Genomic DNA, 12,221 nt, shown 5'->3' with positions numbered 1-12,221 from the left:
AATCAATGTACAATCGTGAGTGCACACACATCGCTGACCACTCTAAAGTGTATGCTTATAGTGGTGAGGGCTGAAAAAGTGTTTTTGCTGTGGGGGACCCTAGTCAATGAGGTAATGCCCCTACCTTTTATCACAACAATAACTTGTTCCTGAACAATAAAGAGATACACATTTTTATATAAATTCTGTAAGTTTTTAATCTTTTAGATTAAAATGCAGTTTGGTTGGCAGCAGATTGGCATTTATGTCAGCAGAGAAAAAGCCATATGTGACATTACACTATTGTTCATGTAACATGGGGCAGATTCTTTATCTGCATATTTCAGTTGGCAGGGAAATGACCCTCATCAGGGCTACTGCATTCTGTTGTTTAGGAAATAAAAACTGATTGACTAAACTAATACTAGGACCACATGATATCTGGTATCTGTCAAAGAATACCCTTGGCACTGAGGGGAAATCCCTAATGCAAAAGATAGTCAAAGTAAAAAGTAAGTTCTTATGGCAAAAAACAATTGGAGACTCTGCAAAAAAAGTTTAACCTTTCCTAGTTACGCACTAACTGCTTCATAAGTCTTCTGTTAAGTGGAGGGATGTGGTTTCTAGACAACTAAATTGGCTGAGTTAGGACAGAGGGGTTGAAGAGATGGATAGACAGCAGCAGTAAAATAAAGCTAAAGATCAATATGAAGTAAAATCAGGTCAGCAGGTTTAAACACTACATCCTGGAGCTGTAGTGTAGAGCAGGAGAGTTAGGGACTCACCTCCCTGTTTAAGCGAGGAGAAAGGGATAAATAAGTCCTTATATTGGGAGGGCTAAGCCAACAGTGTAGTGCAGTTTTTCCCATTATAAATACAAGACACCGACTGAGCAGAGGGTGACCTTCCATACAGGAGTGTGCAGCCTGTCTGTGAAGCACAGGAGTAATACTAGGAACCCACAGAAAAGACTGCTGCATGCCACACATATAGCAGAGTGTTTCAAGAACTACCAGTAGCTGCAATGTCTGCCAGTTCCGGTTTAAACCAATGTAAGGAGGAAAAAGCATTGAAGTATGCTGGCAGAAAAACGACCCCTGTTGGGCATGGGCTTGAAGTGTATTGATGCTATCTGCTTTAACTATTAGCTGCTTATCTAAAGTGGAGACAAAAGAATGCTGGTAAGCATTGTTTCATTGTCTGGTGCTTTTTGTTCCTTAACTATTAAGTTAAAAGCAGAATCTGTTTACGGATATTAATGTTTTAAAGATAATGGTTGGGTTAAAATATTTATGTGAATAAAAGTAACATTTTCCTCTGTACATAAAAAAAATCAAGTAATATCACTTTATGGTTCCTTTTTTTCCCTCAGCTATTCTTTTTTTGGAGAAGAGGACTTGGTAGATTAAATTGCAAGAACTGATATTCTGAAATAGTCTGATATTTTTATTAAAATAAATGGTTTGTCTTTATAAGAATATGCAAACAGAAATATGCAAAAATCTTTGTAAAATGAACTGTATTTATAAAGATGTAACATTTGATGTAATGCTGAGTTTTGATTTTTGTCTATGTATATTACGTGGTTGACAATTTATTCCATTTTATACCGCGTTGGTGAAGTTAACAAAATTAGTCGAAGCAAAGTTGCACACAGTGAACAGCACTGTCAGATGTGGTCATGGAATTTGTAGTTCCACTTTTTAAACCACCGCTATAAATATGACTCTAGGTATATTCTTAGAATTAAAGATAAGTCAAGGGAGGGGTTTCAAATTTTCTTTATCTGTAAGTCTCATAATTATTAATTACAGTTTAGCCTGGAAATGATTGTGTCTTATATCTCACAGACTGAATGTAATGACAGCAGGGAGAATAAAGCTAATGGCACACAATGTGTATTTCATCCAGAAATCACTCTGTTTTACATTTTTAGGCAGCAATCCACCTAAAGTGCAGACATTTTTTGTACTAGTTACTGCACATTTGGGGCAGTAGAGGGCAGCACTGTCATTTTCTCTTGCAGCAGAGAAAACACTTTGCCATTAGCCTATGGGCTTCAGGATGACCAGCTGCCACTGAAATTTTAAATATAAATGTATGAAATATGAACCTTAAATATTACAAAATGTAACACTCAATGCACAATTGTTTCTAATATGGATGAAAATAATAACATTGTTAAATTTTTGTAAAAAACTAGATGTAATTATAGAAATGTATTTTTCATTGTATATCAAAACAAAAAGCAAAAATTGTAAACAACTACAGTTTTTTGAAAGCTGTGGTGAGTTCCCCTTTTCCCCAGCAAGTAGGTGAAAAAATTACTAAACCTATCTAAGCTGCTAAGTGCTTTACTATGTTTTGCTTATTACTCCATTTCTACACAGGTTTTCTATACAAGAGCAGACCAGGTCTTTGGAGCTTAATGACTTCACCATTCTGCTGCTTTTTACATTGCCTTTATAAATATGGCCCTATAAGTTATCATAATAAAAGCTGAATAAATGTGTGATGGCAGTATCCAGATACAACCCTTAACGGTATTTTCCATGGAAAATTATATGCATTTTGTTTATATTTTGTGACTTGAGAGCACTCTCCAGTATATACAAAATCAAATATTTATCTGTAGTTTTTAACATGTTTTTATTGTCTTTAAGGATTGTAACAATGGAATTTTATGGGAAAAATGACCTGACTCTTGGGGTTTTTCTAGAAAGATACTGTTTCAGGTGAGCATTCTTTTATTTTTTTACTACTTGAATTTGCATTTTAGTAAAGTGAGTTACATTGAAAAAAACTTAGGATATTAGGATGTTGCAAATTGCAGCAACACATATAATCCGAGCAGTCCATATAATCCTATTACTTACTAATAGGTGCTAACCTGCATTAGTACAGTTGCCCAGAGCAACCAATCAGGTCTTTGGTTTTAAATTATTTATTTATTTTAATTTTAGATTTATATTTGTAATTACATAATTAAATAAACATATTAAAAAGGAGAGTAGAGGGAAGTATATTTGAAAAATATCACCAACCAAAAACTGTGAAAGACAATGTAATGCTACACAACTTTCCAGTATATCATAATTAAAATTGTTCAGTTGTTTTGAAATTATTTGTAAATGTACACATTATGTGGCTAGCTGTTTATATTCTTAGTATGCCTGGCTCTGACTCAAACAATGATGCAGGCCTGCTGATATAACAGATTCCTGGTGCATTTTTTTAAGAGCCAGAGAACAAACAGCCAAACAAGCACTGCTTTGTAACATACGGTAAGCATTTTGACTAGTTAACCTTTTAGGGTCAAGACACACAGAGCTACTTAGTAGCAGCTAGTTGTGACAGCTACTAAATGCCAGAAAATACCCTGCCATGGACTATACTAAGAATAGCTTGCATGAACAGGAAGGTTGTTCAGGCTGTAGCTGTAGTTTCCCACATTTTGTGTTTCAACAACTTCTCCTTATAGAGCGTAAGATCCTTTGATCAGGGCCCTCATTACCTTTTGTAGCAGTTACTGGTTGCTTTGTATATAAATCTATGTTAAATGTATGCACCCATTTGCTGTAGAGTTCATGATAATATAGAACTATGCCTCATTTGGTAAGCTTGCAGGCTTCTATGAACCTAAAACAAAGCATAATGTTAATGTAGAGTGTTGTGGTTTTAATAAGGAGTAGATTGAAAAATAATTCTGTTTACTGTTTCCATAGGCCTTCGTATCAATGCCCAAGTGTATTCTGTGACACTCCAATGGTGCATCACATTCGCCGCTTTGTACATGGAAATGGCTGTGTACAGATTGTGCTTAAGGAACTGGATTCTCCAGTTCCTGGATACCAACACACTATCCTAACATACTCCTGGTGCAGAATATGTCAGCAGGTAGTGCTATAGTTCTAGAATATGCAGCCTTTTGCCATTATGATATATATATCCTTTTGTACATTATTTTTTTGGTGACAGTTTTAACTACAGACTAACATTAGAATTATTGCAAGTAAAACATATTTCTTGTGGCAGTCTGGCCTGATTGTGGTAAATTGCCTCCCTTCACAATGTCCCGTGATTAAGTCAGGTTATCATGAGTAATATGTTTTACTTGCAGCGAATTTTAGAAATTCCAGTCTAAACAAACTTATTTTGGGCTAATCCTCTTCATTTTAGGCAACTCCTGTTGTACCTCTGTCCAATGACTCCTGGTCCATGTCATTTGCAAAATATTTAGAGTTGCGTTTCTATGGATACCAGTACACCCGACGAGCTAATGCTGAACCTTGTGGACACTCCATTCACCATAACTACCACCAATATTTTTCCTACAATCAGATGGTTGCTTCCTTCAGGTAAGAGTCAGCGTCCACATTTGCATAGAGAATATTGGTTAGGTAGACTATGTGACCAAAAGGATTTTGTGACAATTAGTGGAATTCAAAAAGAAAACAAAATAATGGGTTTTTAAGGTTTATAATTAAACCCACAGCTATGTTATCCACAGTAACAAACAGTAGAATGGGACTTAAAAAAGAACTTTGGTCACTTACAACATGGCTCTGTCATAAGTTAACACCTTTAGTCAAAGACAGTTGTAAGTGAAGTGAAGTGTCTAGGAAAAACAACATTTGTAGTATTGATCTATGAAGTTCATAAAAATGTCAGAAAAATCATCAGCTGGAACACTAACTGCCAAGTTTTAAACTACTTCTGGATGCAATGGCACACAGAAAAATGTGCTGTCTGCAAAATAAATGCACTACCATGGATAACAGATATCCCGAAAATGCCATCCCCTTCGCTAATTGAATTGTTGCAAGGAAATGAAATTATTTGCAGCAATTCAGCTTGAAATGTGAAGGGAACGCATTTCCTGCCAATTAAGCTGAATCACCGTAAATAATGTCATTTACTTGCAATGTGGAATGCTGAGCAACAGTTGAGGTTATTTAAAGGGCACAGTCAATGAACTGTGGAGATGTTGAGTCATGCTTCACCATCTGACAAATCTGGGTTGCCGGATGCCAGTAGAAGCCTATCACGCTGGATGTGTAATGCCAACTGAAAAGTTTGGTGAAAAAGTATATGGTGTGAGGCTGTTCTTTATGGTGTGGGTCTAGAGCCGCTACAAGCAGACCATCATATTACAGTGTAAAATAACAGTTGCAATTTATTGTTCCTACTTTGTGGCAACAGTATGGAGAAGATCCTTTTCTGTCTCTAATGCCCCTTTGTACACAAAATGAGGTCCATATAGAATTGGTTTGCTGAGATGGGTGTGGAAAAACTTTACTGGCCCCCACAGATCACAACCCTGAAATTTTAGAAGCAAGAGACCTTTGACCAGTAGACTGGTAGTGCCAGTTTTAACGTGCCCTGGGAGTGACACAGTCCTGACTCTGAAAATGTTAAATGGAAATAGTATCTGTTGCACACAGTTGCGGTGGACGTAATTTGGAGGGTGACACAATTAATTACACCGGAATTATGGGGGGAAAGCACTGCAGTATGGGCAAAAATCATGGTGGACGTAGCACACTGCACTGTATACCTAAATTACCTTTGCATTTCCTTATTTATTTATTTTTTTAATACATTTTTTTTTCTTGTAGTTACTCCCCAATTAGACTTCTTGAAGTGTGTGTACCAACTCCAAAGATTCACATCAAGCATCATAGCCCAGCAAAAGTTTCAATCCTTCAGGACTTAAAGGATTTCTCCCAAAAGTAAGTTCTTCCAGCTTGTTACCATTATTGTGAATGTGTATGTCTTGTGTATGTATGTGTGTAGATATGTCATATGAGCACTCTGTCTTGAATTTTGGCCACTTTCTTGAATACCATAACATGGTTACTTGTGTGGCCTTGCTGTTGAACACCTGTTACACAGCAGTTCTAATTTTTCACAGGTTGTTCTCTAATTTGGGGATTTGTTTTAACACTTGAAAAAGCCAACTCATTTGGGACCTGTGTCAGTTTCCTAGAAATGCCTATTATGATTTAGTTTGGTAGCTTTTCTTATCTTTTATTGGTGGCACTGCACTGATAATATATTGAAATCCAGAATATAGTAGTTTTGCTAAATAACACTCTAAATATCTCCCAAGTATGAAGTATATAACTTATTAGCTCATTTCAAAGTAGCTATCAGGGACCAGACTGCTAATGCATAATTTACTTTTTTTAGTTAGTTTTTGATCTTTGCAGCAAGTTTACTGGTAACATCCATTGTAGGCTTAAGAATCCCTGACTGTTGCAGTTGCATAACTATTGGTGGTTTCACACAAGGCTTACTTATACCAGGACCAAAGGACTTAGTCCTATATTTCCTTGGATTGCTACTGCTTTTAGTGCTGCTATGACATAAGCTGAGTAAAAATCAATGCTTTATTTCATGAAGAACAACAAAAGTTTTGTAGACAACAGAAGTTTCATTTTCCATTTACCATTACTTGCCCCTTTCCCCAACCACAGCAAAGAAACTCCTCAGAGCTCCTAGTATTGAAAATGCAGAGTTACACAGCGGGGTTGGCATGCGCCATGACAGGCCACTTGTCTTCTGCCCCTCTTTTGTCTAGCAGAGATCTAGTATTTGCACCTTCTTTCCACAGTTCCCATATATATAGGAGCTTGTCAGGCAGCCATCTGAAAAGGAATGACAGTATAAGAATCCCATAATGCAATGTTGTCAAAACAAAAAGTCACAAACATTCTTCTACCATACAGCAAAGTCTAGCTCTTTCAATAAATAATGAAGAGCTGTAAAATAAACTGATGGAATCAGCTACTTGCAAACACACTTCTTGAATTCAGGTATGAAAGCAAACAATTTTACAGGAGCTCAGAGAGGGGGAACAGGGTTTGTATATTTACATCTGTAAAGCAGGGGTGTTTTGTTCAGTGATGCCGCCTGCTGGAACACAGCAAAGGCAAAATGTTCCTCTCCACCTCTGACCACTCCTAATGGTATCAGATAATAAGCGTCTGCCAATCAACACTTTGCATGAATCACATCAGGTACTTCATACAGTATATGATAAAATCAGGAGAGGTGAAGGACTGAGGGGGGTTTTCTGGCAGACTGCAGCAGCGCACCCAGTACCCAGTTTTCCATAAGTCAGTTCAGAGAGTCTGGGGCTCTTAAAGGTAAAGTAACCCAGCAAATAAAAGTGTTTTACAGTAATCACATTATAATGTTCTGTTGCCCTGATAAAACTGGTCTGTAAAAGGCTTTTTATAAATAAGCTGCTGTTTAGCCTTGAGGGCAGCCACATAGCAGCTTTTTTTTATACAAACTATAGTAGTGTTTCTGAAGCAAGACCAGTTATGCCAGTGAAGGGCAACACCACATTATATTTTAATTACTCAAAAAACTTAATTTTTTTGATGTTACTGTTCCTTTTAGGTATCAGCAGAGACAGACAACTCAATTGTTCAGGAGCTGTCATGTAGAGCTCTTATCTTGTTACCTGTCCATTGGTGGACAATCAGCTGGTGTGTGTGTGGCTGGGTGGAGGGGAGGCTGCTATTACTCCGGTTTGCTGTAAAAAGTGATTGTAGCTTATCAATACCCATGTCAGGTGGCAAAAGTATCATTGGTACTGAGATAATGGCTTGCCCAATGTCTCAACTTTAAAGTTATATATTAAAAAAATGTTATAGGGCTATGTGTGAGGGGCAGTACAACTTAATGTTTTATTTTGGGGAAAAGAAAGCTTCACTATCACAATGTCCATTTGAACACCAATAACAAAAAAAATTGATGCAATAGTAGAGTCAAGGGTTTTTGAGCAAAATTTTGTTAAAACATAAAAACTTGTCTCACTGATGTCTACATAAGGTCCAGTTGTACAATATCTTTGTGGAACATATCCATATTAAACCAGCCTGGCAGAAACAGAACAAAGCAGATTTCTGAATGATACAGTAAATGCTATTAAGCAACATGTTGTCCCTTCTTTAAAATATAAAGCATTTAGCGCTCTTTTTAAGCACTGATAACTCCAGGCCGAGAATCCACCCATACACTACAAAAACCTGATTGTTGTACCTGCACCAGAAGCAATTGCAGTAGCCTTAGGCTTGCCACCTCTACTGGTGTTTGTTGCCAGGCAGGGGAGGGTAGTGACCTCATGGGGGCGGAGAAGAGGTGGGGCTGTGATGTTGCGTGGTGGGGCCACAACGTCACTGGCTGGGGCTATGACCGGAAAACCGAGCAGGAGGTGTCGGCCCAAACAGCCCTTCCGAAAACCAGGCTGTCCGGGTCAAAACTAGACAGGTGGCAACTCTAAGTGGCCCAAGTGCAGGCACACTAACACTAAGTGGAATTCTGTATGAAACTGCATACACTAGTAGTTTAGTTATGAATTCTGCTTTGTGTGTCTGAACCCGGGCTGACACAGTGGCTCCAGGTGTAGATACAACAATTAAATTTTTTAAGTGTATGGGAAAATTCTCGGCCTGAATTTATCAGATTCCGAATCCTAAACCGAATCCTGGATTCGGTGCGTCCCTAGTATAAACTGTATGACATAACATGGAAAAATGTCTGAAGCAATGTGTAAGCCAAACAAGCAGGAGTTTGTAAAAGAAAAAAAGATTATGGTGCATATTTCCTGTATTCTCACTAGGGATTAAAAATGAATTCAAAAATCTGTTTTGTTTTAAGGTCTTATTTTCTCCATATGGAATTGGTTTCTTAGAGAATAGTAGCTTGGGCATATAACCAATGAATCTGGCTCATGTCATGGCCTTCCACAGGGAATTATTACGCAAAAGACACAAGTGAGGGATGGCACATTACCAGGGAATTGCATCGCTCTGTATGTGCAAGTGTGTTTATGTTGGAAGTATATGTGTAAGAGCCAAAGGGCAGTTGTAGACTTCTTGTTAGCATTGCATTCAAGTTTCAATCTGATATGGCAGCTTTTCTCACTGTGTAAATCTTATTTCTCATCAGAGTTACCCAGGTGTATCTTGCCGTAGATGACCGGCTTACCTCCCTAAAAACAGACACATTTAGCAGGACAAGAGAAGAAAAGATGGAAGACCTTTTTGCACAAAAAGAGGTAAATGTATTGTTTTGTTAACTGGCCTGAGTGTTTGTGGCAGTGGTGGCCTATGAAAATTCCACAGATGTAAACAGGGCAGATTCTTTCTACACTCTGATTTGGTTCACCACAGCATTTTTCCCACTTCATTTCACAAGAAAAAAAAACTCTCTGTGAACATTTCCCAGTGCCCAAGTCCCTCAAATTCTGTGTCATCATAAATAAGGCCAATATTTTTTTTCATACTTTTCCAAAGCTTATTAAATCTGTTTATTCATTTAAAATGTTTATAAAATGCCCAACAAATCATATTCAAATCAGCAAATCCTCTATAAACTGCATTTTAATCAATTTAGCAAAAGGTCAATAACCTTGACTCTTACCTTCAGGCAAGTAGCAATTTAAAAATTTCTGATGGCCACTAAAATCATATTTTATTGCTAAATAGCAATAGTAACCTGCTTCCCTGTATGTGTATAATGCAATTATATTTCCACACTTAAGCTTGTCTCCTTTCTCTTTTCCCTGATGTCATATTTTCATTATAATTAAGTGTAAAGTGTTGGCTGACGTCAACTACTTTCCATTATTTCTTCCTATTCTTAGATATTCTGTCAAATGCATACATGTTTTACACTGCTCATGCATTGTTGCTGTCTATAATATTACTGCATAGTGCCTTTCATGATTCATTTAAAGTGGCAATATAGATCAAATATATAATTAAAGTGCATTTTACTTTCATTTTTTATTTCAGATGTCTGTGTTTATTGCCTGTTTTTATTCTCCTCATTCAAAAGCTGTGCGGTACTAGACACAGTGCTACAATAATTTAAAATTAAAGTGGAAATTAAAGGTCGTAACCTATGTGTAGTTGTGTAGTATAAGTGATCATTTTGTCCAATCCAAATGTCATAAGTACATATGAATATGCAAAATAACCAATTTAGACTGATCAGCTGGGTTAATTTGAACAACTGCACATAATATATAAATGCTAAGTCTATTTTAGCTAGCATAAGTATTTACCTGTACAAATCAGGTACAATTTTAAAGGAACGGTGGCATTTTAAATTGTATTCTTTATTTATGTACAGCTATAGATTAAAAAACACAGGTTCTTAGACCAAATTTTTGTATTGTTTTACTCTCACAGATGGAGGAGGTAGAATTCCGAAACTGGATTGAGAAGCTACAGGCAAGATTGCTTTCCTCTAATATGGACACAGAACAGCAGCTACAGTCCATCTTTGAGTCAATGATTGCCAAGAAACAGTCTCTGTGTGAAATGCTTCAAGCATGGAACAACAGGTTATTTTAATCCTATTATGAAGCATGCATTTGAGCTTTTATCTACTGAGAGGTCTCTGTAGGGTGTGAAACAGTAGACGTAGAGGCTAAATTGCCCTTGCGTCTAATCCATTGTGTGAATGAACTGTCCAGTTGAGAACAAACAGCGCCAGCATTCACTCATGCTCAGGGGAAATCCTTTTAAAGCAGGGGAAAGGTCAATTCTTTTAAGGTTTCTGTTCACAGTAGTACAAATCTGAAAAATATGTTAGGTTTTAGTAATCATGTGAAACAGTTTTTAGTCTGTCAGTCAGTCCCCATTGTCAGGTGTAAGGTTAAACCCAAGAGTAATTAAACATTATTACCTGCAACTGTGCAGTGTAATGTCTCTGGGTTTGATTTATTATACTAGGTTGCTGAGCAATAACTAGTAGCATTCAATCAGAACACTATAATGACTTCTCTGTTGGTCTGCTAATACAGACATGGATAAAAAAGTTTTGAATCTTCTTGCCCGTTATCATTTTTTGCAGCTCCCATTCTTGCTGTCACATTCTCTTTTTCCTTTTCTGCTGCTGAGTTTTAATAACTCCCCCACTTTATTTTTCTAGCCATCCATCTCTCCTTATGCTTCTAATCTTTAATTCATAAATGCCAGGATATCCTGTAATGCTGTGCAGCATGATGTGGTTGCAAAATTACAGTGACAGCAGTCACAAATATCACAGCAGGCTGAAACAAAACATACTGAGTCCTCTAAATCCACGAACTCTTGATTAATTCTACTTGATTGCTTATATGTATGTGATATTCTAAAGCTGTGCATGCTTATTACCTTAATGAATCAAAATTCTTTTTATATTGTTCTACAGTATCTTATGCTTATTTGCAAAATATTCTGCAAGATCAGTAATAAAATATAAATAAATGCTAACTTTAGAAGGATCTACACAATTTAAAGATATTTAACCCTTGCACTGCCAGCTGTTTTGGTCAAAGCAGAACTTGTATTGCCAGACAGTTTTTTAACATTTTTTCACTTTAGGTAAACTGGGTAAACTTTTAGTTTACCCAGGAAAACAATATATCATTTTTTTCAGAACAACCTAAGCTTTCAAAATATGGTAGAATTTGATAGGATAGAAATTCTGTAACAAGATATAGGCTTCTAAATTTCTAAAAATGAAAAAAAAAAAAAAAATTCCATAATATAAACATACATACTAGAAACAGAAATTATTTTATGCACGAATATACAACTGATTTGGAAAGTCCCATGTCTCCTGAACATGCCAATATGAAATATATATGGTTTTATGGAGATTTCTCACTTGTATAGGTCAAAGACTCCCAGCAGTACACTACTAAATTTCCAAAGCACTGATTCAGAAAGCTGCATACTTTAGATTTCAAGGCCAAAACTTCCACTAACATAAGGTTTATCCCAGAAAATTGTACATTTTTGGAAAGAATAGGAATCCAGGGAATCCAGAATTGGCACAACTGTCTGTCTACTCCAAACTATCAAGTCGCAGTGCTTTCCTTAAAGAGATACTGACACCAGAAATTAAACCTTTTTTTACATCTATCATAACACTGTCTTTGCATGACCTTCATTTTTGCCATAAAAGTATTTGCCCAATGCTTTTATATTACCTGTCTGATCCCCCATGTTCCCCTATAAGGGGGGTGCCATATTTGTCCAGCAGGAGGCCATTAGCATTAGAAAATATAACTGATGATTTTCGCTGAGAGATTTGCTTTTGTAAATAATGTTACTTGAAGTTCCTAAACCTGACTGTTTTGCCAACCTGACTGTCCCTTCTCAATATGACCTATAGGCAACTTTTTATGTACATTCATATTTTGAGGAGTCATTTTTTAGTGTCAGTATCAC

General features: G+C 36.7%; 1 protein-coding gene across 1 annotated transcript in view; it reads left to right on the top strand.

The window, feature by feature from the left end:
• Positions 1–12,221, top strand: part of pikfyve (phosphoinositide kinase, FYVE finger containing) — a gene marked incomplete at its 3' end in the record, with an annotated part of 124,852 nt that overhangs the window by 61,463 nt on the left and 51,168 nt on the right. The window contains 6 exon segments of the mRNA NM_001375305.1: positions 2,643–2,714; positions 3,705–3,876; positions 4,159–4,337; positions 5,598–5,711; positions 8,944–9,052; positions 10,191–10,345. Of these exon segments, the coding sequence (NP_001362234.1) occupies positions 2,643–2,714; positions 3,705–3,876; positions 4,159–4,337; positions 5,598–5,711; positions 8,944–9,052; positions 10,191–10,345 (801 nt within the window).

This window comes from Xenopus tropicalis, chromosome 9 (genome assembly GCF_000004195.4).
Source record: "Xenopus tropicalis strain Nigerian chromosome 9, UCB_Xtro_10.0, whole genome shotgun sequence".
NCBI classification, from domain to species: domain Eukaryota; kingdom Metazoa; phylum Chordata; class Amphibia; order Anura; family Pipidae; genus Xenopus; species Xenopus tropicalis.
The sequence above is the reverse complement of the archived record's forward strand: the minus strand, read 5'-3'. Positions and strand labels throughout refer to the sequence as shown.